Below are 27,752 nucleotides of genomic sequence, written 5' to 3' on the forward strand. Positions count from 1 at the left end.
CCGTGACAACAAAGTAACTTGCATTTTGAGTGGCCCTTGATTCAAACACAGGAAACGTGGCCATTTCAACAGCCACCATTATTCGATGCGGCAAACCTACATAGCCAAGGACAGTGTAGCAGTAGCATCCTCTACGACTCGTACAATCAGCCTTTTACAAATCAGTCATGGATTTACCAAAGGAGGGTTTCACTTCAGTCAGTGAATCCAAGCAAATGGCCACACGCTGCTTATTCGGATAGTGCCGCTGTTTGTTGATTTCCTTTAAACTAGAGCACCATCTCTACTCAGTGAATCCAGTGTTGGAGCTTCTGTCTTAAAATATCTATCAGAATGTGTAACAGCATCCTATCTGTCTGTGCTGTAATCCCAAATGTAACTAAGCTTTCGAGATGAATGGTTCATCCCTGAAAAGAACAATCAACAAAAACACGTAGGCTGTAATGCCATGGGCCTCAGCCACACACTGATAATTCATTTATAGTGCAGAGCAACATCTACAAGGTCGTAGTTCATGCAATTGCAAAGAGAAAAACTCCCAACAGAAGCATATCTGTGATAAGGCAGCTGATTAATGCACTGGATTTTTTCTCATGTGTATATCGTACACGTGGGAGGTAGAACTGGATTGGCAGGTTTTGTTTTTTTACCCGTGTGACAACACACAATCCGGAGGATAATGTAGGTTACTATTGTGTTTACAGCCAGTAAGTCTGTGCGTGCATGTATAAACTGTAAACACGAGATATGCAAACTCATCAAACTTCTATTACACACAAATGAGCCATTAAAGCAAAACATATTCAAATTCCTCAGCAGGTGGGGCCTGTGACCGAGAACAGGGACGGAAAATCATCTCCAGCTAGTTCTGACAGATCGACGTCGAAAGAGTGCGCATGTATAAAATCTGCTTTTCAGGGAGGGGAGTAAGACTGACAAAGAACGAATTACAATATCACTGAGGGTTTACTGAACCCATCGGAGGATGAAACTTTAACACTACGGTTGAAGAGTGATTAACTTTAAATCTCCATGACTCTGGACTAATCCTCATCCTCGGTGCAGCTCCGTGTTTTAACGGATCTTGAATAGCATTTCCACAGCATTTAACGGCCCTGTGTGTTTTTTTCTTTTTAACATCTAATACGAGTGAACACTCACTTGGAATAATACCCTGTAATGTGCTCATTACCGAGCGGAGTGAGGAGAAAGGGCTGGCGTGAGCGTTTAGGGGCTGCAGCCCTCATTGGAAGGTGCAGGAGAAAAGCGATCCCAATGGGATCTTTTAAGGATGAAGGTCCAATCATGCCATAATGGGCGGTTGTAATAGTACTCGGAGTGAAATAAGACATTTTTCCATAAACATGCCATAATTATTCACCGTGCCAACCAGAGTGGAGGGATAATGCCAGAGATTTATAGCCCAATTGCTAAGAGTCGGAGATATCCATCAGTCCTCCCCAACGCCGTGCTGCCACGGCGCTTGAGAGCGGCTCCACTGGCTGAATGAGGGATCAGGGGGTAAGCCGCCATGCAGGCGGGCTGAGGTTTAGTGGCCAGCCTAGCTCAATATCCCAGACACACACCAAGCACATGCGGGAGGACACAAGAATGGGCGTTACCCTTTGCAAACCTCAATCACAACAATGCAATTTAATACAACTTTTGTGTATTAAATGAAATAGACTAATCCCTATAAATCTTCCATAATGAGAGGGAAGAAATCCAAAGACTGTGATATTTCCCCTCCCTTCACCCCAAAAGATTTTAGGCTTTTCACAGGATTCTACTAGCTTAGCCGCAAATCGCCTCACTGCTGTGCGATACCACCATATCCCCCAAGAACGGGGTGAACACACCACGTGGCACACGTGTACGGGCACACACACACTCACTCACACACAAATCTGATTTGGCTTTGAGGGATGCTTCCTGGAGAGGTCCAGATTGCTGATGGTTCTAATTTTTCCACAACAGGAAAGTAGCTGGTGATGTTGTCAGGACTGAGGCGAGCCAGGGCAGCCCATGTTGAGCCGAGAAGATGAGGCGCAGGCAGGAGATGAAAGGCTGAATGAGACAAATCCTCTCCTTCAAATGGCTAGCACAGAAAGGGCATCTGGCTGCGGTTCTCAGATGTTGCTTGTTTTTGTGATCCACCACCCAATGTCAGGCGAGAGAGTTTGAGAGCTTTACAACACAACTGACAATTCACAAGGAGAAGCCGAAAAAATACCAGAATTTGTTGAATAACTACGACGGATGAGACCCGCGTTGGGGGGTGTGGGGGCGAAGAGGAGCTCTGCACTCGTAGTCACTTTGCCATGAGAGGGTTCACTGCAAAAACAGTGGACTGAATTAATCATGTTTAAACAAACGGGTGTGAGAGCCTCACGTGTAACCATGACTCCTCCATATGCTACCTGCTTGGACTAATGATTGTAAACTAACTAATTTAAATGCTCTGAAACGAAGCCTCTCCCGCAGCAGATGTTTGTCCATTAACCAGCGGAACAATTTGCTTAAACATTGTGTGAAGGATCCCATGTTAACACAATGAGTAGTCCCTGTCGCTTACATTCTAACGGGATGCTTTATAACAAGTCATATTGATTCTGCTCTTAACTTTGAAAAATAAAGTTCTTGCTGTACAGATTTATGTGGGAATGAAAGGTACATTTTTCATCCAAGTGTAAATCAATAAGAAATGATTGTGTTGTATTTGTTCTTTGTCACCAACGATAGATACTTTTACTAAGCACTGTAGGGGGGGGCTTAGAGAAGCATAACAGCATAAATTGGTGTCTTTTGTCCTCTTCTGATGAATAAATGTCTAAGTTTCTCGTTTGAAGCACGTTCCGGCTGTGGCCCCATCACATATCCATGGAGGAAGTGCGTCTTCAAGCAGCCCATCTTTGTTTCAGCCACATTTTGACATGCAATTGTGTTAAAGCAACATGAGTTTCTGTCGCTTTTTTTGTTTCAATAGGAAACTTTACATCTTAAAACAATAATTCACTCTTCAAGGATAACCCACATGAAGATACATGTTTTATCCACCAATGAAGAACTGTAATGTCTTGGTCACATGGGGGATAAACATTGGCATTCACAAGTAAAATGTTCTGCTATGAAATCAGCAAATGGCTTACAGTAGGCAACCATTATGAAATCCAGCAAGAAAGTGGTGTATTAGTAAGTAATGCGTCAACTGTACTGGCCTTAACTATTTGTGACAAAAAAAATAACATGCATGTCAATATTAAACACATAACAAGCTCATTGTGAAGCAATTTAAATAAAAATTCTGAATGATTTGAATTGCTACCTTTTATTTAAATGTGTCAGTACATGAATTATGACTAAGCTTGAATACAATGCCCCTTTTTAACAGCCAGATGAAGGTTTATTGAAGGCCATACTGAGCAGGATAAAGGTTGTCATGGCTACAAGTGTGAAAAGGGCATCTGATCTGACTTCTGACCAGTCAATTAATCTTGGAATTGCATTTTTGTATCAAAAGGTTTAGACGTGATTCAAAATTAATTGCTATGAATAAAAAATAAAAAATGAAGAAAAGAGATTGGAGGGACTTAAAACACTTTGGAAAAGTACAGTAATGCGTCTAAAGATTAAGACAGCCACAGGGGAACATTGGTGAATATTTAAGATGGATTAAAGTCTGAATATTGAGTTTGCTGCGTCTTAGTGTGGACTAGTAGAGAAAACCTACTATTCAACAAAACAACAGATAAAGACTTAATTTTCTCATGAATTTACAGATGAATAGATGTGAACCCTCTCTTTGGTTGGAAATATCACGAAGGCATTCTGCTTATCTTTGTTAGATTAAAACAACTTTTATATTTATTATGTTGGAGATAATAAAAAATGCTTATGATGAGCAAAAAAGTAGTGATATTCATCAGCACTACATCTTAATGTAAATGGGCTCTCATGGGCGTTCTATGTTCCCAGATCAATTATTCATGTGAGATACGTACAGTTATATAGTAGATATTCTATAATATCATAATGTCAAAAATACTTATTTAATGTGACATGTGTAGCGCATAGAGTGGCCAAATTGTATCATACTTAATAACTAAAATATCAACTTAAATACAACATTTTTCTTAACTGTAACAGTGTACAGTACATATGTCTCAATGTGCATTTGCATCATGGTGTGTGTGTTTATTGTGCGGGAGCAAAGGTATGAGACTTCCCTTATTTAAGCCACACACAAGAGGAGCGATCCTGAGGCCACAAATAACAGCGAAAAGTCAAATTTCACAGCCTTCTACTGCGCTGTCATAGGAAAACATCTCATAACTGTCGCTCCTCCCAGGATGTAGTATCACACCCTGCTCTGTCCCACACATGGCTCGATTGTAAAACAAATCAGGCGGGGTTCATTATCCCACTCTGATGGCAGCTAATTAGAACGGGTCAGCCGGGAGAGTCCAACTGTGTGCCAGTCAGAGCCGGCCCCTCGCCGCTCTTCTATCACCACGCTCCCCCTTTTTCCGTCAGACAGTGGTATCAGAGGGTAACATCTCCCCACACCACTGACGCCTGTCTGTTCGTGATAGCGACCGCGCCAGTCATGTGTAAGGAGGCGCGCGTCGTGCTGCCAGCCACCCCGCCGGAGAGCCGGGCGAGCCCCGCTTTCGACGCCTGCAGCAGACGCGCGGTGGAGCGTCAATTAAAAATGAATACGTTGCTGCGCTAATGCAGGGCTGATTAATCAGTTTGAGACCGGTCCCCAGTGCGACTATGTCGTTTGGAAGGAAACTGTACGGAATAAGGGGGAGGAAGATTAATTACAAGTATGGATGAGGGAGTTGAATGTGTGTTCTACCAATGGCTATGACCCCGGGAGAGCAAACATGAGGAAAGAAAAAAAAGCCCAAAAAGGATCACAAAATTAAAAAAACAAAACGGAACGGGGTACACACAGTTGTGTTCACACTTTAGGCCACAACCTACAGACTAAAGGCTAAGAACTGAAACTGGGTGAGGACTGATTTAGACTTGAACCACAGGATTTGGGCACTCACTGAGACAGTGGAAGAGGCTGCAGAGTCCTAGCAGGCGAGAGAAGAGAGAGCTACTGATAGTAATTGGGGAGGCTATCCTTGGAAAGGAACACAAGACTTAAGATGGGATGAGGGTCGGGGATTGGGGCTGTAGATGCTAAGTGCTGACATGTCAACAAAATAAGCCTGCGGGAAAACAAGCCCACGGACAGTGACCAATAACAAGCTCCCGTTCCTTTGTTTCCCTCCATCTGATAACAGATGTGCCTACATGTGTATAGTTCATGTGTGTGCATGTATGGACATTTTCTCTTAAACTACAGTCAATGTGGGCAAGCAGTTACTAGATTTCCATGAATAGTTCACATTTCATTTCATTTTTCTATTTTTTACAGAGTCCTCATTAATGTGCCACAAAATAACTACAATTAATTACCTTTAGGTGCGTCATGCTGCTTAAAACCAATTAGCAGATGGGACTTACCGGGGCACGAGGTGACCATCTTGCGATGCATCTCAAACCGCGCGTGGACGAAAAACAAAAACTTCTGAGCAGACGATATTGTCAATTGAGAGTCATACAATCACACCACAGTATTGTTTTCACCATGTCAATGTCTGCTTGAAACATCTTTGCAACTTAAAACCGGCACACCGAAACGCTGCCGGAGCGATGTTCCCCATGCCTTGGCCTCGCGCCCCTGCCCTCCGCCACAGCTCTGCTAAGCCTGCATGTTATTGGCTAAACACAGCCAGCTGGAGCCAGTTAACGGTCTAATCTCACACCAATCGACTTCCCCAAACAAGGAGAGGAAGAGGAGGGCAACGAAAGTTGTGCCGTCGCGGTGAAAGCGGTGGAGTGTGAGGATAACCGGGAGGGGCAGCGGGGGAGGGAGACAACCCAAAGGTGCACGGGCAGCACACCAACAACAGCAATGTTGGGTTTGGACAGTTTGTATTAACTTAAAACTGCCAAACACAATTTTAGCTCTAATTGTCACGGCTTTGTGTGTCTGTTATACATGGGATTCTCACAGTCCCTCACGGACAGTTGAATAGGAACTTTTTCAAAATGAGAAGCATATGGAGCCGTTTAATTGGCCAATTCCTCTTGCCAACGCGTGTGGCATTTTTTGTTCGAAAAAAACCCAATGAAATAGAAAACAATTATGAAAAAAGGCTATCCACACAGACATGCATATTGCAGCACAGAGTGTTGCACAAATAGTCATTGTCCTTCCGCAAAGAGAAAAACAGCCCTTCTGTTCCCCGGATTAATGGCACCATTACACAGAACCCATGTTCAGCATACCGCGCTGTACTCCAGGATCCCATCTGTGAGATACATACTTCTCGGTGTCAAGGCTTTAGTGAGTTTGTATTTCTGTGTGAATGTATCGGTTTTTTTTTTTTACCTAACAGGCGGCGGCCCAAGCTGAAGAAGCTGCAGTGAGGAACTTACCATAGCAACCGCCTGTCAATACACACACGGATGGTCTTTAGTTCCTCCCCTGACCCCGGCACTAATCATGTGAGTCGGCCCGGGCGAGAGAGGACTGCGGCAACTCAGATCTGGGGAGTTATTGTTCTACACATGTCATGTGTAATGTGCCCGACCCCCAGCGCTTAGAATGATTATTCATATTTAATCACCACACTACGGAGCTACATCTCCTGCCGCTCACTAAGTCATTTTCCATGTTCCATTATCAAAGTTTCAGAGACGGGTGCTCGGGGAAGGGGGACTAAATGGAGAGGCTGAAGAAGTTGGGCTTATAAAAACATAATGGGCTTGTCTGCTTTGATAAACTGAGGACGTGTGTAGAATGCACACTCGCTAACACCCTCACACACACACACACACACACACACATTAAATGAGAAAAGTGCAGAGAACAAAGTAGGGGAGAATAAAGTAGCTAAGTACAAGTTCAGATTGTGAGCATTCAGGCAAGACAGGAGCTCAATCGCTGATACAAGCGACGGAAGCACCGGGGGGGGGGGGGGATTGATTGTCATTTGATTCCAACGTGTCAGGCTCGCGCGGCAACGTTCATTCCTCATGCAGCCAGATTTGACAATGAGGTCTCACCTTGCTCCAAAGGCGGTGGTTTCACTCCCGTAGCCTTTAGCTTGAGGGCCTCTTTTGCAGACATATCGCAGCAGGAGCCTTTGTTGGTGTCCTGGTCGCTGTCGGCCTGGTCACTGTCCCCATGACCACTGTCTCTGAGGCTCGCTCGCTCCGGGTCTTTGAATGTCGAACTACTACACGCGAGGAGAAAAAAAGGAAAGCACACACAGGCGATGTTAGTACTGGGAGCTCGGAACATCATTTCTCTAGGCCTTCTTTACCCGGAGAGGAGGTTTAGACACAACATGAAACATTGATGAGCATCCACGAGCGCTTAAGTAAAATGAAAAAATGTTTATTACAATAGGATTCATACTATAATAAAATGCTTTAAAAAGTATTGTACAGCAGGGTAAACAAGCCTAAAGATAAAACTAAGATGAACAAGCTTGTTGTAAATGATTATATTTTATGTATTAAAAAAGAATTGAGCTCATTAAATGTTGATTGTCCATTGTGTTACTGTTTATTACTGCAGTTTGGACTATTGGCGAAAAAAAGGTCCGATGTGTAGTGAATGATATGGATCCCAACGCTTACCTTTGAACAAACTGTTGTCTGCTACCCATGTAATTAGGCTCAGTGGGGAAATTGTCCGTCTGTGGGGAAGAAAGAGAGAAAGAAAAAAGAAAAATTAGTCCTGCTGTGACACAAGATCTCCCAGTAACAAATGATTAATTGCGCAGAAAAAAAAATGACTGGAGAGAACAGAGTAGGGGGAATTAAAATACTGGGGTGGTGAGCTCCATATTGTTTGGGTTTGAGCTTTTCATTGACCACATAAAGCAGGCTAATTAGCTTCCCAAGAGTAAACCGCAGAGCTGAACATCTAATCTGGCAGACTTAATCAATAACTGCAAGGACAATAGCCTTGATGAGCATACGAGAACGTGTCAGCTAAACATCTAGTAACGACATTACGCCACTATTTGTGAAGAAATCAAAATACAATTTGCTAGTTTCCCACACATCACTGTGGGACTCTGTTGACTGTGACAACACTATATTTATACCTACAGAAACATTTTCATGTGTTTAAGATGAGGTGTCAAATCATACACAGGGTTTTCATGCTATGTTTTATGAAAAAACAACACGCACATACCCCGTAAATGCTAGCGTACTCATGTACACAGGAGGAGACACTAAAGAAAGTAGTCTAAGAGAAACATTAACACATGTTGTTGCATGTATGATTAAACACAACTAACGGAATGCTCCTATACTGCGTAAACCCCTCTCAACCTTCAGCACAGTATGCAGCAGTGCATTATAGACGGTATCAATCACATTGGCACAGGAATGGCTCTCTCAAAATAGAGAGTTTTTAATCATGTCGATTGATTTAAAAGGTCACAGAAATCCGAGTTTATCCCTGGCATTTACAGAAATGCCTGCCAACTTAACCAATATAAAAAAAAACTGATGTAAAAGCAGTTATGTGTATATACTTTACTGTAAACCACAAATAACTTAAACAGCAAGAAAAAAGGTGTTTCTTCATTTTAAACCATCTCAGGAATACTTCTAAGCCGCTGTTGAGTAGAGGTGGGAAGTAGGGCGGGCTTCGTGGACAAATAACTTGTTATTGAAATTGCAACAACAACGTTGTAGGATTGAATTGGTGGTTTTACAAAATATTCACACAATCATATTTGTGATCAATAAATCACAAGTAAATGTTAAGCATCTTTATCTACCAATATTTACCAAAGAATGCAATCAGGACATGGGCATACATGATTGTCTATTTGCTGATCTATGATTATCATTGCTCATAAACAACAGATATATTTTTAAATGTATCAAAGCAGAGCTATTATGATGGGTTCAGTAAAAAACATTATTGGGGTGAAGGAAAGATATGAAAATATCCTAATGCGTTCAAATCCAATCTGGTCAAATGTAAAAAAGTAATAACTATAACAGATTAAAATGATACAATTTGGATTTTTGTATGGTTTACAGCAAATTAGAAGTGGTTGGAAATAACTTTAGGACTGTGGCAACAACTAGTTAGTAATGCGATCTGTGAAACGATCACAACTGAGTTGCATCCTTTAAACAAAAAAGGGAGGAAAAGACAACACTTGCCATATTACAAAACGTCCAAAATTCAAGGAGATAGCTGGTCTCAAATTACGATATCGATACATTTTTGATTTATTACCCATTCCTAATAGGAAAAGTGAAAGCAATTGGCTTCCTGAAGTTATAGCAGTACAATGTCATGTTTAGTGAGTAATGTCTCCCTGAGCCAAGCTTTTTCACATGCACAGCTTGACTCACAGTCAATAGAGTATTTCAATGTCATCCGTGCTCTGCAGCGGCTCAGTGTGAAAGCATGTGTGTGAAGGTCAGACAGGCCACCTCAGTATTTTGACCTTCCATGCTTTTGCCATCACCTTTATCACTACGTAAACACTCTATTCCACCTCAGCCTTCGCCAAGATAAAAAGAAAACACCCACAGAATATATCAAAAGACTGGAATTTGACCACGGAGAAAGAGAAGAATGGATGTTTGAAATCGTTTGGCATTGAAATGATGATGAAGGAAGTCTTTATAATATTGTGACCCTTTTGTGCTTGTAGGATCAGGTACTTGTCCTTGGACACACTTTTCAATCAGCTCAGCTCCGTTTGCAAGGAATGACACATTAGCAGATAAAAACAAGTTTAATAGTGGCAGGATGTAATTTTCTTTCCACACCTGTCCAAGCAGAGCAAACATCAAAATGATATAACGTGCACATAAGAGATTTTGCATATTTACAATAGACAAAATTGCGGTGGATGAACTAAACTAGAAACAGCAATTTGTGGCAAGTGGCATTTACATCCTGCGGCACGGTATTCACACTTGGATTTATTTCATCTCCAAAAGAAAAAAGAAAAGTAGCATGTGCTCTATATCTATCTACCGCCTACCAGCTCAGCAAGCCAATAAAAAGCACATTACGCCACTTCATAGAGACCTCTTTCCTGCCAATTAGAGTCCAGGCTGATCTGAAGCCTCCATCTCTTCCTGTCTGTCTGTAACTGCCCAGCTCTTTGACTACAATGGGCCACTTTCCAATTAAGAGATCAATAAAGGCCAGTATGCGCTGTGTTTGTACTTAGCCAGTCAGAGCCAACAACGAACGCAGGATAATTTGAGGGAGGCGGGGGGGTGATACATATTGGCTAGATTTCCAGTAGTTTTGATATTAATATTAGACCCTGAATTATACGGTACATGCATTAATTTAGCTTTGAAGGTATCATTGAGTATTTTGTGTTGCAGTTCTTGAATTCTTATTTCCCCTTGTGAAACTTCTTGAAAATAACTGAATTGAACTGCAGTGAATTGAAGTGAATTGAATAGCGCTGAACTAAACTGACTTAAATAGAATAGACCGAAACCTTAGAATCTGTGTTTTTTGACCTAAACTATGATATTTTGACGGTACTGCTTCAGAGAAACAGGACCTATTCATCTGTGATTCAGGTGGACCGAACTTTGTGTAGATATCAGCAGGTGAGTTTCATTGATAGTGTGGATGGGAAGTGCAAAAGCCTATTGTGGAATTGTATGTTGTGTTAAGCCCATGCAGCAAGGCCACAAAGGTCAGATGGATACTCAGTACAATGAGGCTGAGTAAGTGTAAAAAGCTGCACTCTATTCTGTATTCCCATTGAGACCCTAAGACTGACCGGGCAGACAAAGGGCAGAGTGAGACAAATGGGAAGAGCATATTGGAGTGCTACTCTGCTCTCACGCATTGTTGGTGCATTTTGGGACACCTGCAGTATGTGTGTGCATCTGGGTGTGTTGTTTGTACACGTGTGTTCGATATCTTATGTATTCAAGAGGAAAAATTGCAGCCTCTCTTTCACACATCAGCGGACAGCTCTCCGGGATGCGCAAGAACGAAAGCACACCCCCTCTCTTTACCTACTCATGCTCGGCATGATACATGCATTTGTCCTTTACGGTATTCCAAAAACACAAAAAAGTACCACTCACTCTTTGAGTGTGTGTGTGAGTGCATGCGTTTTTGCGCGTGGGAGGGTGTGAGCCGTTCCAAATCCACCATCACCTTGTCACTGAGCCAAAGACATGTGGACTGCAGTTTTTCATTTTAATTTGATTAACTATGCCTCTGTTGTGTACGCGAAGGCAACATCACCACTGAGGGAAAACTAGATCATTCTTTTGGGAATAAACTGTCCAAGTAGCTCAGCAACAGCCAAATGGGGAGGGTGGGTAAAGGATAAAACAGCGACATTGAGCCCAAACGGAAAGAAAAGCCGTCAGAGGCGGGGGATGCTGCCTGAGCAGGATACAGGAACACTGAAATAAGGCGAGGAACGGCAAAGTGAAAGATAAGAACGCAAGCAAGGGAAAAGAGGCGGGGAAACTAGACAATAATTAGACTGCATTGATTATCTAGTGGCTGAGTAGCAATTTTAAGTGATCAAATCTAATTAGCTGGTCCTATACATCTTCCTGGAGATAACAGAGCCATCAATCAATGGGCTTAAGTGAACTTAAAGCCATCACAGTCTACTGCCTGCTAAATATCTTCCAGTATCTTCCAAATAACTTACAAGAGGTCAGGTCCAAATGAATCCCTGAGAAGTAAGGAAAATGAAGACCAGACAGATTTCAGCCACAATGAAGCCTTATCAGTCCAGACGGACACGTCGCTAATGATTCTGCAGAGCACTTAAATTGTGCGTTGGACAAAGAACATTTCACACGTTTGAAGAGGAGTTTGGATTTCAAGGGGACATGGTTTGTTGGTATTTTAGATTCCCTTCCCCATAGTCATTCGCGGAAGAAGTGAAATGTCTGAAGGAAAAGAACATCCCTTGTTGTCAGTTAATGGTAAATATTGATGAAAAATATAAACCACATCTTTTGCAAACTATTCACAAATGCTGCTACAAAGAAAGCTATGCTGATAAAATATGTTGTGGACTAAAGTATATGTATATGTTAGTTAAACATGCATGTCCCAAGCGTGACTAAGTGCAGCTATAAATAAATGGCATTGAGAGGGCATGCTCTAGAAAAAGACTATTACAAAAAAAAAGACTACTACAAGTATTTGGTTTTGAAGTGGTCCCAAAAGTTGTCCACTAAAATATAACCACATAGATTTTTGGAGTTCTGCTAGTTTCTGTTGGAGATATTGAGCCGTCCATTTATTTTACAGCAGGGTTTATAGCACCTTCACAGCGGTGTGGATGTGTTTTAAGTAAAAACAACTTCTGCATTTTGCTTACCTGAAACCAGCTGCGTGTTCAACTGGGATTGTTATGTTTAATCACAGCCCTCCTTAAAGGAATATTTTCAGAGTCAGGATTAAACGTCTCCTGTGGCTTGCTATCCATGAGGTGGAAGGCCCAGTGGGTGCCTTGCCGCACTACACATGCTCGTCACTGCTCAGACCACGACACAACGCGGCGAAAAATAATGTTTGTCTACAGCTAGTCGCCTGCAATCATTGTGTGGATTCTCTTGCATACCACAATGTTTGTTGATGGCAGGTGACCACAACGGTCACATGAATGAGTGAGCTGACACTCCGTGTGACAAATGGCCCTAAACTTGTACATGTAAAATTTTTACTAATATGCAACGGATTCTTTTTTTATTTTATGGATAGAACAATATGTACCATGGAATATTTTGGGAATATGAGCAGGAAAGGAATGACATACTTCGATAAGGCATGAGCTGAGAAGTCAGTGCCAGTGTAATAGTGACATCTCAGTCGAGACCGTAGAAGAATTCTAGCGATTATCTGTCCCACCTCTGGTGATAAGTAATTTCAATTATATCTCAAATGGACAAGTCTCTAATCGAAATACCTCTCAAGCTGAATAAAGAAGCACAAATTTACACATTTGTCAGAGTTGACATATTGTGACCGTGTTCTTTGTTGGTGCTGTTTGTAAGAATTGCCGGCTTATTATGAAGCAGTCGGTTCTAATCCAACTTCATTGGCTCATCTTGTTAATCATCCTGCCTTTATTCATAACACAAACCTTTTTATTTAAACGTTCAATGCGACCAGAATGAGGTTGTTTTATTATCTTTGTTAAATAGGGCAAAGTTGCAGTTTGGAGGCTTTTACATACAGTCGGGTAAAAAGAAAGACGAAAAAACACAACAACACAAACAACATCATATTCATAATTAATATGGAACCACTCAAAGATTGCCTATTATTTTGCTTGAGCATTCCGTGTCAGGAGAGAGGTCTATTAGGAGCCTAGTGGAAAGCTTCAAGTTGTGGCACAACTGTTCTTGTTTTTAAATCATCCTCACTCTCAAACACAGCCACTTGATTTAGTGAAGGCACCAAAATGAAATGGTTGACATTCCAACCACACACATTGTAGGGGACTTAAATACTCAAGGGGGGAAATACAAAAGAGAAAAGGCAGAACGAAGGGATGCGCAGGGGAGGGGGGGGGGGGGGGGGGTGAGGGGGCTGTGCTTGCCTCTATTCATCAAGAGAGACAGGACACCACTGATTTCCTTCAACCTGTGTGGTCACTGCTACTTATTTTCCCTTTTGAGGAAGAGCAGTCATAATTTCCTCTTCAGTGTCTAAATTAATTATTTGGTCAACTTTCTAAGGTAGTTAACTCATGTAAAAAAGCGACAGCTAGATTTGCCTTAAAGGAGCAGCGCGTTCGATTTAGTGTCACCAACTGAATACCCCTCCTTTGCCACGAGTTGGCCTTCGGTTAACGTGGAAATGGGAAAAGGCTTCACTGACCTGGTGCAGCGTGGCGGACTCTGGGACGGGGACTATGTACATAAAATCAGTATTAACTAATTATGCACGTATGGAAAAACATAGGAATGAATTTTATATGGTCAACAAAGCATTGTTTAAAAGATGCAAACCTGAGCGTGTGCATCATACCTTGAACATGTTTTCCTCTCTGACATACACAGTGCACACACAGACATACCATAATAGCTGCTTGATATAATGGAGTATCTTGTTTCATAATGCACCAGGAATTGAATGATGTGCCAAACTGAATCCTGTAGAAGCAAAATGACTCAGAAGGCTGGTCAAGTAGAGATTAAAAAAAGCATAATCTGTTTACCACAAATTACCAAAAATATATAATAATCATTTTTTTCCCTTTTAACCACTATGCATGTAATTGATTTATTAATTGACTGATTAAGCTATTATTCAATGTATCTTTCTTATCTAACTAAAAAGGACATCATTACCCAAAAAGCGTTATGATGTTGACCAACATCCCCTCGGGTAAAGATTACATTAAGCTGCCACAATTTTTTCTTTTGGCTAAATTGGAAGTAAATGATGCAAATTTCGATGTGACGACTGCCACAATGAAGCTGTGGTTTGAAATGAAATAAACAGAATTCAAGTGTTACAGTTGAGAAACACACATCTTTGTTTTTAACCAGAACAAACACCGGATGGAGAGTGGTGTATGTTACAAACCCCAAACTATGAGAACATGATACAGGTCCAGTTTGTGACATCAGTGGTTAAGGTATTGATACACGTCAGGTTTGGATTTGCAAACAGTAATAAAGATGTCAACAACTCCCAGGACGGAGGGTTTTGTTTAGAAAGTACATCTTATAAAACAGATCTTTACTTGGATTTTCTTTAAAATGTTTCTTTTTTTAATCATCTCTTTTAATCATCTCAACCCCTGAATCCGTTTTTTTAGATTGTTTTTTTTTAGATAAGAAAGGAAAGTAACAAGGAAGCATGCTTTTAACCGTCAGGACACATTGGAGAACAGCACACGTGTACATTTTACGACATGAATGAACCTCTGTTGCTCCTGAGCCATTACTATGAGGTGCAGTCACATCTGTATGTTATATATTCAAGCAGCCTGTCCATGCGTTGGCAGTCACACTACGCTAGGCTAGACTTATCTCTACACAGAGTCCAACAGGAAGAGGTTGTTACACCCTCTCTACCCCATGTTGCCCGACCCCTCCCCAGTGGCCTTGAGTTCAAATATAACACAGGTATTACAGGCCCAATCATGTTCAAAATGATTTTCTTAAATATTACTTCTGTATGTATTCAGTTCCAGGCAGCATCACCTTCTGAAAATACCACAACGCGGACTATTCAGCAGCCAGTATCAGAGAAAAAACTGACTGCTTTGAAGGGGAAGGACGGCACAAGATGGCACATTTGTATTCCTATCAATAAGATCCACTTCTGTGGCAGTTTAGCCCCAGAGGTAAAAGATAAATCCGGCATTTGACACATATATTTATTCAAATACAAAAAACCTAACCCAGCGGTTTGCTGCCTCTCTACAAATAGCAGTAATGTTTTCCCTCAATACTTTTCAGTGTGTTTCGTGTGGACACATTTAACCAGCTGGTCTGGGAAAAAAACAGGTTCTTTGTGAAGGGCTGCAGTTCTAGCCAGCAGTCTTTGTAGTGCTACACTTTTTGAAAAGTTCTTTGAAAGACTAATGGTTTCATTATGAAAGTTTTTTTTAATAACAGAACCCATTTGATAAAAAGTGATAATTTAAAGCAGTGGTTCTCAACTGGTCTGGCTCCGGGACCCACCATCACCCCTTAATGACAAGCCGCGACCCAAATCGATCGGTCAACGGGGGGTGCTAGCGGTGTCGACGTCGGCGGGGTGGGGGGGGGGGGGGGTGTCTGCTAGTGGTTAGTCTAGTATTCTCCCAGGGTTCTAGATTAAATCCTTGTAATATAAAAAAGGTTGTGGGTTTCATTCCCCGGTGGGTTGTCTTCTCTGTAGAATTGCCTGGTGGGTTCTTGTTAGCAACATTGTGAAGATGCAAAGTAGATCCAACCTCAAGAGAGGGTTCTATGTGGAACAATATAGAGATGGTGATTCAGGACTTGTTCATCAACAGTTACGACAACTTTGCCCTCAACTGAAGTGGTGAGTCAGCACTGGCCCCGCGTCCCCCTCATTAATCCATCCCCTGAAACTCCAAAGCGGTTACACAGAGTTTAACTGTCCCGTTGTTGTGTGCATTTTAAGATGGACTAGGACAAACAAGTACAGATGTAGTATTCCTATTGAGCAAGGGACAATGGGTGTATTTAGAAAATAACTACGTATACACTCAATCGTCTCTAAAAGGCCAAATTGCATGTTCTTCTGGTGCTGTTGAGCTGAGGATGAACCAGCTTTGAATGTTTACAATCTGCAACCCAAATCCTACTCATTCTGCCTTTAAAAGGACCACTTCTTGGTTGAGTGTTTGCAGCCTCGCAAACCAAATGTGTTTATGCTATCAACTGGTTTTTGTTGCTGTTAAAAGCACATATTTAGCACACTTTCATATTAGTAATATAAAGCCCTCTTATCCGGTATTTATATCAAATTTGACTACGGAAACAAGCATTTATAATTTTGTGTTGAGCAAACCAGCCATAAGTATGGTCTGGTTAGCTAGTTTACAAGAGTGAAGCCGAGGGCTCGAGAACAAAAACATGAAAGATTTAAATTATTCCATTTGAGTTGGTGGAAGAAAAAAACAAAAAAAGCCTTTCAGGGGATGAAAGGATTTTAGATATCTCCCCCAAGCCCAGAACCGAGGCCAGACGTAGATATATAAACACACACACACAAACATAAAACACACAGAATTCAAGAACAATATCAAGAACAAAGATCAATAAGTGCACGGACACACACACATACACACACACACACACACACACACACACACACTCACACACCTGGGTTCTGTCTGCATCTCCCCAAGCAAACACACACGCACAAACACAGGTGACCTATCTGCTGTTTATGTCCCAGGTCAGAGGGGTCAGAAAAAGGAGGAATAGGAGACGGGAAGGGTGCCGTCCACCCACCCAGGTATAAACGCCTAGTAAAAGCTCAAGCTTAAGGCTCCGTTGTCAAAGAGTTGGACGCCAGTTCCACCAAGTTTCTTTAAAGTCTGTCTGTGGTGCATTAAGTATCTGTCAGAACAGCTTTAGCATTAATCAGCTAGCGCACAGAAGAGACAATCACACACACACACACACACACTGAAACCCGGCCGACCTTCTCCTCAAATGCACGGATGAACCCCCCCTTCGAACCGCAGTCGTTTAAAGACACACACGGGCCAGAGCTCCCTCCCTCCCTCTCTCACAGTAGTCCATCTGCTTGGCTCGCTCCGCAGCAGCACCCATGTCTCTCCACCTGGGAGTACAACCACTCAGCATGTCAACTAGACGCCGGAGACGACGCGTTTCAGACAATGCGTGTGGGGAGAGGGGCTGTTTAACCCCATCAATCTGGAGGAAGGAGAGGACGACGGAGCAAAAAGATTTGAGGGGGAGGAAAGACGGGAAGGGAAGTATACACAAGTTCCATTCATCATCTTAGCAGTGGTGAGAGTGCACAAATAGCAAGATCTGTTCAGTGTTATCATCGAGCCAACGCTTCCATCCTGCTACTTCATTTATTAAGACTGTGCGCAGATCAATACGGCAGACATATACACTCTGTACTGTTGACAAGATAATCTCATCGTTATGAATTTGGCTTGGGTCGTCAGTAACATGAGCAATCGTATCGCTTATCTCAGATGACAAGAGCAGAGAGAGAGAGAGAAAGGGAATCCGGAAGGAGGGGAGGAGGGAGTTAGAGCAAGAGCGGTAGGAGGCAAGGAAGAAAGCAAGGGAGCACTAGATCTTTAGACTTTATCCTAAACAATGCTCAGAGCGATGGATAATGAAATACTGTATTTCAGTACCAAACAGACCAAAGATCAGTGAGAAACAAAAGAGAGAGCAAAGAGCAAAAAAGAAAAGAGCAAACCAGCAATTGATCTAAATACTAAAAGGCCCCCCAAAAAGATTCTAAGACGTAATCCCAGCAAGGGACCAATTGAGTACAACTGTGTAGTAGCATAGAAAAAGATGCAATCGGCCAAATAAACCATTTTCATTACGCCATCAGCCCTCAGCGTCGCCAATGCTACTCTAAAGAGCAGACAAAGTCAAACGTTTGATGACCAACCTTGTGTTCCGGGCCGCTTTGTGGGCCTTTTTGTTGAGGCTGAGAGTGCCAACTCGTTCGCCTCTGTTGCCACAAACACACACACACACACACCACTGCAGAGCACAGTGGCTGTGTGTGTCCACTCCTGTCAGACACACACAGGGCTTTAGACAGGGGAGTCCGTTTTCAAGCTGTTCTACACAGAGAAACAGGAGCAGAGGAGACCGGGGCATCTCTCCTATTAGACGGGCGGATCTTCTCTCGTACACACACAAACACACACACACACACACACACACAGACACAGTAGCAGGATTACATTGTTTGGACAGAAATCTTGTGAAAATTGCAAAGCAAACCTGAGTAATCCTGGAATAGACGACTGCAACGTATGGGGGAAGAGAGGCCCGTTCAAGGGCGGCTTTGTTTTTGACATATTCTTAGGTTATGTGAGGGAGCCAATAGTATTCATGGTATCTCCCGCCAATCAATTAATCACATTACTGAGGAAGCTGAAGAAGTGCTGAAGTCAAGGACTAAGAGAGAGGGATAAATCATTTCTCTTTTACTAATGAGATAGAAGGTGAGGAACAGATTCACATAACTCATTCTTTGGGCTGCGTGTTGTTCCTACTGCACATACCTAGGGATCACGGTGAAGGAAGACGGGGAAGAAATAAAAGCTCTCTCGGGTTGGACTGGTGCCACGACACAGCGGAGCGAGTTCCACTTTGTTTGACTTTGAAAGGGTCTGATTTACAGCAAAGAGACCCAGCTGCTGGCAGTTCAAAGAACACATTGCCATGCCACGTACCCCAATGAGGCCTTCTGTGTGCTGTGCATCTCAGTGCACATTACTGGGAGGTCACTCCTTTACACACACACACACACACACATTTATACATACTCTCGTCTATTGCTGCACCGCCGGCCCCCTGCTCCTCAAAACGTTAAGTCTGGGAGACCCCAGGAGGGATCTAACAGCCCTCAGGGGGCAGGCGGACCCGACAGGGAAGCCTATTCCAATCTGTTAGAACCAGCAAGACCGCCGCTTCAGAGCACAGCTGGAGCACAGGTGCGTTCACGAGTGTGTGCATGTGCATGTGCACGCACACACAAACGTCGAAGCTGAATCTTTAGATTCTTCCACCACTGTGAGGATTATGTTTTGTTCTCTTGTTTTTGTGACCTCTGTTGATGCTAGGTGTGTTCCTGGTGCCGGAGTTGTTTGAGCACAATGCCAGCAGCACCAAGGTAAATGCTTCAAACCCTACCGGGGGGGCCTGCACAGGATTTTTGGCACAGTTGTCTCTTGACTCTACAAAAGGTTGTGTGTATTGGAGGAATTTATATTAAAGAGAAAACACCTAACAGTGAAATGCTTGGGTATGAAATGCAGAAATATGGACTTGTAGCAGTATCAGCGGCGTCAAGAAAACAAACACTGTCACGCAAACAGGCACAACAAACTGGCACGAGTACACAAGTCAGGCTCCCCAGAGCCGCGTTACAACAGAATAGAAAAGTATTGACCGAGTCTGATAAGACTTGATCTGAAAACACTTTAAATGCCACTCTGTCAATGGAAGCTAGGCCGAGCTTAACAATGGCACTCGCATGACAGCAGCACACGATATGTTGAAGCTCTGGTGTCAGTGCATTACTGCAAGTCATGATCATCCACTTTCCTGCTATCACGAACACGCACAGACGCACAATAACTCAACGGCGAAGGTCCACTGACAGCCTAGTATTGTGCCCATGTCATCTCCAGTGGGCTGCATCTTATTGAATGGAGTAAATTGGTTTTAATGTGTCCGGCCGATCTGGATTGAATCGCCGAGGTCAAACTCTCATATCCTGTCTCTTTCGCTACACTTAAAAAGAAATAATCGCTTCGTTTCCCTGCATTGCCAGATCGGGAGTTGTGTTAAAATAATGAAAGTATGCAGCAGGGATAAGTGCTCTTTCCAAATGAATGCACAGCAGCTGGTTGAAAGGACGTCGAGTTGTGGGGCAAAACGACCATTCTAATGTATACGTTCATGATTGCCTTCACTTTATCAATCCAGTCATGTATCTATATTCTGACCCGACTGGAAGAACCCGTGTTTAATGGTGGGCAGAGTCATGTACGTGTGTATATATATTTATATAAAATTTAATTATTTAGCATGTTTAGTTGGATTTTTGAGATCATGAATGATGAAAAACATTTGCTTCCACAGTTGCTTCCGATCTCAAACACATTTCCTCGGTACTCGTCTATGTTTCTGCAAATTAACTATTAATTGTGTAAATCTCAGAAGATTTTTCAGCCCAGCTGTGTTAAATGTATTTCAACAAAATCAGTGAGCAAAGAAAACAGTTAAAAGTGGGTGAAAAGTTTACATTTTGACATGTTAAGGCTTATCTGTAGCAGACTTCCGCCGCTTTGTCTTTCCGAAACATGAAAATGTCAATGATGACAGAGGTGAAGAATGTTCTAATTGACTTTAGTACATCCCCACTTACCCTAACAAAGTAAATAGTGAAATGCTGTTTATATTAGAAAAGCAAGTAGCTTCTTTTTGCCACTTATACTGTGTAATTCAGCCCCCCCACGCCCCCATGTTCACAAATGTGTAGCGAGAGACCTCTGATGTTTATCGTGACATCTTCCGTTTCCTTCTGATTTGTTCAACTTTATGATTTATTAATGAAGGAGGGTGCAAATATAGCTTCTGTTTCGTACTGCGAGTTACATTTCTGCTACAGCTTCACGACACACAGAGGCGTCTGTACTGAAGCAAGTGCCCTTCCAAAAAAACTGCTAATAAACAAAACATTCATTGACTAAATTTCTATATGGTTGAATAACTTTACTGTTCAACATTCTGAGTACACCCATTCTAAGTTGTTTCTATTATTTGTGCTTGCTGGAGAAAAGCAAAATAAAACTGCCTATTAATAATTCAGAAATGTAGTGTTATGTACAGTAGCAACAGCTTTTTTGTGGATATGTGTAGATACACCCCAAGGCCAGTCGATTATTATTTTCCTTTAATATTTTTGAATGTTCTGTAATACAACAAATCTGTCCAGGAGAGCTCACCTTGGGGACCAATGTACACACATTGGTATCTGCTACTTGAGCCGCCTCTCATTCCAATTCCTTTAAAGACTAATTTTGCGGAGCTGCTCAATCCTGTCAGCAAGAGGGCTTCAGTACATACAGGTTTACCAAACTCATTCGATAAAAAGCTCGGGAGGAAAGCAGTTATCTAAAGATGAAGGGAGGGGGAGAGAAATGAAATAAAGAGCGCTTTCCTATTCATTGCCTCTGTGGCCACTGAAGTGTGGGAGCAATTTCAATACAATATACAGCGGAGGCTTTGATAAGACTTGTCGGTGGAATCCTTAAAAACAGCCCAAGCCTGGTTGCATGTGAATCTCTGAATGCGTGTGTGTGTGTGTGTGTATGTGCGCGTGTGTGTGTGTGCGTGCACGCGTGTGCGTGTGTTTGAGTCTCGGAGGAAGGGTGTTTCAAGGTTCGGACAAATGCAAGATTGTCCCGCTCATAAAAGAGAGGGGCTCTGTCACGGAGCCTGCCAGCTAAAGGCTTAAATCACTTGACTGGAATACACAATGACGTTACACCCACACACACACACACACAGCATCTCCCTAAATTATGCAGACCATTCCTGGAAGAACCCATTTTCAACATCTGCTCCAGCTACATTGTTGGCATGCATATGACCAACCTAATCAGATGCATGTGAGGTGAACATTTTAGCTGCTATATTGTGTACGCGCCATTCAAATGATCAAGGTCACACCTCTCAATCGCTTTTCTCGGCACTCTCTTAAATCACTCAGGATGACGTGGTAGCCGGTCATTTTCAGAATCCCTCAAAGACCTTGGTGTATTGTATGTGTATTATAAGTGTTACAAAAGAAATGTGCGCATTCTACACGATTAGGTGTTCCTTTGGTAAATTCAACCATTGTCATGAAAAATAAATAGTGTAATGGGTGAAAATCCAGTAAAATATTCTAAATTGCATGCAATTGTCAGAGAGATTCATGTCGGACATTTATTTTTTTATTGGAGCTGCAGCAGCCTCCTTAACAAGTGACAATGTCAAGTCGGCAGAGACTAGAGCCCCTTTTTCTCCTTGATACCCTGATCTCAATGCCACCCCACACGAGGCAGAATGCCGCCACCTAAAGGCAGCTTTTATAGCCTGTTCTCCTTTGCCTCTGTACCACACGCAGCTTATTTATTTACAAGATTGGTCTCCTACCGAGACAGGATTCAGTTTAATTAAGAGTTTTCTGTTGAATCAAAATACATTTAATACAAGTCAATATGATCCATTATGTGTTACTAAAAAGTAATGACACAGGAGTCTTTGAATGTTTGGTAACGATGAGGGTGGCAGGGTGGGAAGAAAGCGACTTATGAACCGGCCTGGCAAAGCTGCTGGAGCTAAACATAATGTGGGACCAAATCCTAAAATGCATTCAAGACAGAGTGGGTGCAGGCTGGCTCTTTGAGCAATTTACGGAAATCCCTTCTTCCCGAGCATTGAGGAATTTTGCAGCAGATTGGTTTTAACCTTGATTCCACACTAAGTAATTCCCTTCAACGCCTTAAGCGGAATTAGGCATCATTACGCATCATCTATCTCCTTATCCCGGGAGTTCTCATTGGAGGCAGCTCCGGTAGCCCCACTGGATGCAGATGAAGACAGCCGCACTAAGGTGCCCTTGTGAGACTGACTGGCCAGGCGATATGCTCTCCCTCCTTATCCATCTCTTTATTTATTTTTCCCTATTTCAGCCTCTGCTCGTGGCAACTGTCGTGACAGATGGGCTGAGAGGCCTTGGAATCGATGTACGGGGAATTCTGTCTTTGTTTCCTGACATTTTTCCCATAGCCACTCTACTCTGACTCAGGTTACATACTGTCCACATGAACACAGAGAGGAGGGAAAAAGCGCAGGGGGGGTTGTCGGGGGGGGGGGGGGTAGGTGGAAAGTGATATGCTTCTGTTCAGATTCTGAGGAAACCTAATGCCTCGGGCCATCTCCCTCTACACAGGTTTCTGTTGAATAATACAATAGAGCACCCTACACGCCTGATGCGTCGAGGGGTCCCTCTGTAAACAAGACCAAAAGGGATGCGTTGTTGCTTCTCCTGCTTGTTTTCCCTTCAACAGTCTGAAGGGTGTGAGGAAGCAAGTGCACAAAATGGATGCGCAACAGCCTCACGCCGCACCATTCATCATCAGTGCATTAGTAGGGAAACAACCTGCAGAATGGTCCTGCCATTAATTTGCCCCGCTGATTAGGGAGCCTTAACGGTGTTCATGCTGACCTTTGCCCCATGCAACGGGCTCATAATAGAAGCAGGGCTGAGACCGAGAGTGGGAACAACAGAGAGTGGGCTTCCTCCCTGGTGGGAACACGCCACATCTGATCACACTCATTGTCACATCCACATCCAGCGCACATAGTGGGATAGAGTTGGCAGCAGAGAGCCTAGAAGTTACGATCTACCGAGATGTAACGGAAAAGGAATGTCACACTAATGGTGTCAAATAGTCTCAGACCATATAAAGAGAATATTTATAACAAATTATAGTTGGAATATATATATTTTTAACAATGTAAACAATAGGTAAACCTCCACTGCACATTATACTTAGTGAAACGGGACGCTGTCTTAAGCAGGTCTTAATCCTTGTCTGACACGACAGACTTTTAATGGGTTTAAGGCCAAAGACATAGAGAAGTCATCACGTTAGAGGCTTATACAAGGACTCCACACAAAGTAGCTGTGAAAATAAGTACAGCCTTTTAATCTCTAGGATTTAAAATCACCACAATTAACCACAGAAATGCGTTGAATTTGTTGCTGAGAAATGAGATTGACCGATGGCCCAATGAAGTAAACACGTATCTGTCACTTTTTGTTCATATATGCGTTCATAATGTATAAACAAATGTGTCGGCAGGTCGTACTGCTGTTTCTATGACAACAAAATGTAGCATCGTTTTACTTTAACGTTCAAATTACACACTAATATATACAGTATATATATATATATATATAATTATTTGGGCTTTTTTTTACGTAATATAAAATTGAATTGACTGGGGGAAAAAAAACTACGTGATTATTACTCAGCCACAGGCTAAATCCTTTATTCCACAAGACTGAAACGACAGTGATTGAGTGATTAATGAAAAACTTCTACATGAAAACGGATTTTAAAAGCCTTCCGTGACATATTTCAAGCGCAACTGATTTGTGTCGATGTCACTGGGTCTGTTCTATGAGAGCACCAGAATGACCGGTTAATCCTTCTAATGCTCAGCCCTCCCTCCCTTCTTTTCCCTCTACACACTTGAGCTTTTCTGCCTGTCCTCATCTTCCTTTCCTTTAATTTTACAAAACAAGCGGGCCAATGTTGGAATAGAAAATGGGAGCTTTCTGTGGTTTGTGACGCAGATATGGTGGCATATCGGTGAAGGAGAGGAGTGCATTTATCTTACCTGTATGATGGACATGCGGTTAGTAGGTGTGTCTGTAGTGCTGGTGACTGGGCCTGTGAAGCTGGTGTGGCATCCCACGTGGCCTTGGGGCACGCTGAGGTTATTGGCAGTGGGCTTGAGGTACATGACCTCTGACCTTGGTGAGCTGAGTGGCAGGCGTGTCTGGTAGTCAAAGTACATGGGAGAGGTGGCCAAGGAAGGGCTGCTTACCACATTCATCACATTCATGGCATCCCGCTCCTCCACCTCGCTCTGCACCAGCATGATGTCGTTCTTGTTAATCTTCTTCTTCTTGCCTTTCCCAAGCTGAGGGTGCGAATACTCAGCAATGCGACAGTTATAGGTACGGATCTCCTTGTTTTCTCGCTTGCACTTGATCGCTATGGTCACCATGGCTGCCAGAAGCATGATGGATATAATGCTTAGGGTTACAATAAGAGGAAGGGACATGTCCCAGTTCAGATTTTCCTTTGTGCGTGGCAGTCCATCTGGAGGACGTCCATTGGACGCCTTGACGAGGAGCCTGGCGGCAGCAGTGAGGGTTGGCTTGCCGTGGTCGGACACTCGGATGATAAGCTCCGCAAGGGGGTTCACATCATCCCAGAACGGGTGGGCTGTTCGCACCTCCCCGGTCACTGGATCCATCTCAAAGAGGTGCTCTTCATTACCATCAGAGATCTCGTATGTGAGCCTCCCACTTTCGCCATAGTCGTTATCCACCGCCTTCACCGTGGTGACAATGTAGCCCACGCCGACATTGCGTGGCACGTGGATTTCCGCAGTGTCGTTTAGAAGCAGCGGCAGGACTATAACGGGGATGTTGTCGTTGACATCCAGAACGCTGATTCGTACTGTGGCGTTGCTCTCCAGTTGTGGAGCGCCGGAGTCTCGAGCAAGAACCTTGAAGTCAAAATATTTGATTTGCTCATAGTTAAAAGATCTCACGGCATAGATGGCTCCATTAGCAGCGTTCACGTTGACATAGGTGTTGACATCACCCCCGCTCACATTGGAGTAGATTATGCTGTAGTACACTGTGCCGTTCTGGCCGAGATCTGGGTCATGTGCTAGAACAGAGCCCAGGTACTCCCCGGGAATGTTGTTCTCTGGTATTTGAAGTAGGTAAACCGACTTGGTGAAGCGAGGAACGTTGTCATTTTCATCCAGGATTTTTACAGTGAAGGACTTTGTGGAGTTCAGAGGAGGAATGCCGTTGTCTTTGGCCACGATGGTAACGTTGTACTCATCCTGTGTCTCTCTGTCTAAAGGTCTGTCCGTCACCACGGTATAGAAGTTATCGTAATTCTCCTCAAGTTTAAAAGGGACATTACCGAGTACTCTGCACTGAAGCTGCCCATTCCTGCCTGAGTCCTTGTCTGTGACGCGGACCAGGGCAATGACGGTGCCAGAAGGTGCTGCCTCGCTGATGGCTCCCTGTCTCACGGACACAAAGCCAATGGACGGCCAGTTATCATTCCTGTCCAACACTTTCACAGTGACTTTACAATGCCCTGGGATTGGATTGGGACCTAGATCCTTGGCCTGGACGTCAATCTCAATAACAGGGCTCTCTTCGTAGTCAATTTCACCTTGAATCTTTATGACCCCTGTTCTGGAATCTATAGAAAAGAGCTCCCGGATTCTCTCCGGGGCATACCCACTGAAAGAATAGACTACTTGTCCATTGTTTCCCTCATCAGGATCAGTGGCGTTTAAATCGATCAGCAATTTACCTGGAGGGGAGTTTTCAGGGATTTCCACAACATATGAAGGCTGATCAAACACTGGGCTGTTATCATTGGAATCAATAACTTTAACATTTATCTGCATGGTACCCGACCGAGGATATTCCCCCCCATCAGTGGCTGACAAAATGAGGGTGTGATGGTTTCGTACTTCTCGGTCCAATGGCCGCTGAATAACTAATTCGGGGAATTTTGTCCCGTCCCCACGGGACTTAACCTCCAAGGAAAAGAGATTGTAGTCATCGCGTGTTATTTGATAGGTTTTCAGGCCGTTCTCCCCTGCATCTGGGTCATGCGCGCTGGTCAGAGGAAAGCGCGTGCCTGGCACTGCGTTTTCCGAAATGTCAATATCAATCTGATCCGAGGGGAAGTTTGGTGAGTTGTCGTTAATGTCCTGAATATCTATTTTGATCATGCAGATCTCCTTGTCATTGGCAAACACCTCCATGGAGAGCTGGCACTTTGGGTTTCTCTTGCACAAGGTTTCCCTGTCGATGCGCTGCTTTGTGTACAGCAGTCCGCTTTGGGGGTCCACGTCGATGAGATGCGGAGCGGAGTTCTCCAGCACCCTGAAGTTGGCTTTCTTACCCTGTCCTCCCGGCCCAACCTGTTCGAGTCCGAGTCTGGCATCTTTGGCGATGTTCCCAATCACTGTCCCCGGACCCTGTTCCTCCGGGACAGAGTAATTCAAGTTTTTCAATGTCAGGGCTTGAGCCCATAACAGGAGGAAAAAGAAAATGGAAAGATACATCCCCACTCCGTAAAAGCTGCTGTAATCTGTGTTGATTACGCCTCCTTTGACCTGTTGATATTTTGTTCAAATAGGTTTCTATTAATCGGGATCAAATGAAGAGGTCTGTTCATCGTGTGAGACCTTGGCGTTTGTCTTTGCGGATTGTCTTTGCTCGGCCTCTCTCTTCCTCTTCCAGCTATCTGTGGTGCCGAACACCTAATTTATATTCAGCTGAGCGCCCAGACTCATCTGAGCAATAAACACGATCCAGTCTCCAAACAGAATAGTCATTGTAAGTGTTCAGTCATGCCACCTAAGAAAAAAAACAGAAAATATGTATATATATGTTATAACGAATACGTGTCAATTAATCACCCAAATAGAAAAAAAAGAAATAAGACATCATACTGCCAGTCAGAAATCAGATCCACCGCTGAGCCAAAAATGAAACAGCGCTCATGTGTAATTCATCTCCACAATTATGGGGGAAGATTGTCAATTAGTTAACCTTGGAAGACACTCGGCGCTGCACAGATCAGGGA

At 43.2% G+C, this 27,752-nt stretch overlaps 1 protein-coding gene across 2 annotated transcripts in view; it reads right to left on the reverse strand.

The window, feature by feature from the left end:
* The window catches only part of pcdh17 (protocadherin 17), a 49,208-nt gene that overhangs the window by 20,590 nt on the left and 866 nt on the right, over positions 1-27,752 (reverse strand). The window contains exons 2-4 of one of the 2 annotated variants that reach the window (XM_037485567.2): positions 24,943-27,523; positions 7,711-7,769; positions 7,132-7,304 (exon numbers count right to left, since the gene is read on the reverse strand). In XM_037485567.2, the coding sequence (XP_037341464.1) occupies positions 7,132-7,304; positions 7,711-7,769; positions 24,943-27,228 (2,518 nt within the window). In that variant the 5' untranslated portion in view covers positions 27,229-27,523. Of the gene's footprint in view, positions 1-7,131; positions 7,305-7,710; positions 7,770-24,732; positions 27,524-27,752 lie in introns of both variants that reach the window. The other variant, XM_037485558.2, reaches the window with a different exon arrangement.

The sequence above is a fragment of the Pungitius pungitius genome, chromosome 4 (assembly GCF_949316345.1).
Source record: "Pungitius pungitius chromosome 4, fPunPun2.1, whole genome shotgun sequence".
Taxonomy (NCBI): Eukaryota; Metazoa; Chordata; class Actinopteri; order Perciformes; family Gasterosteidae; genus Pungitius; species Pungitius pungitius.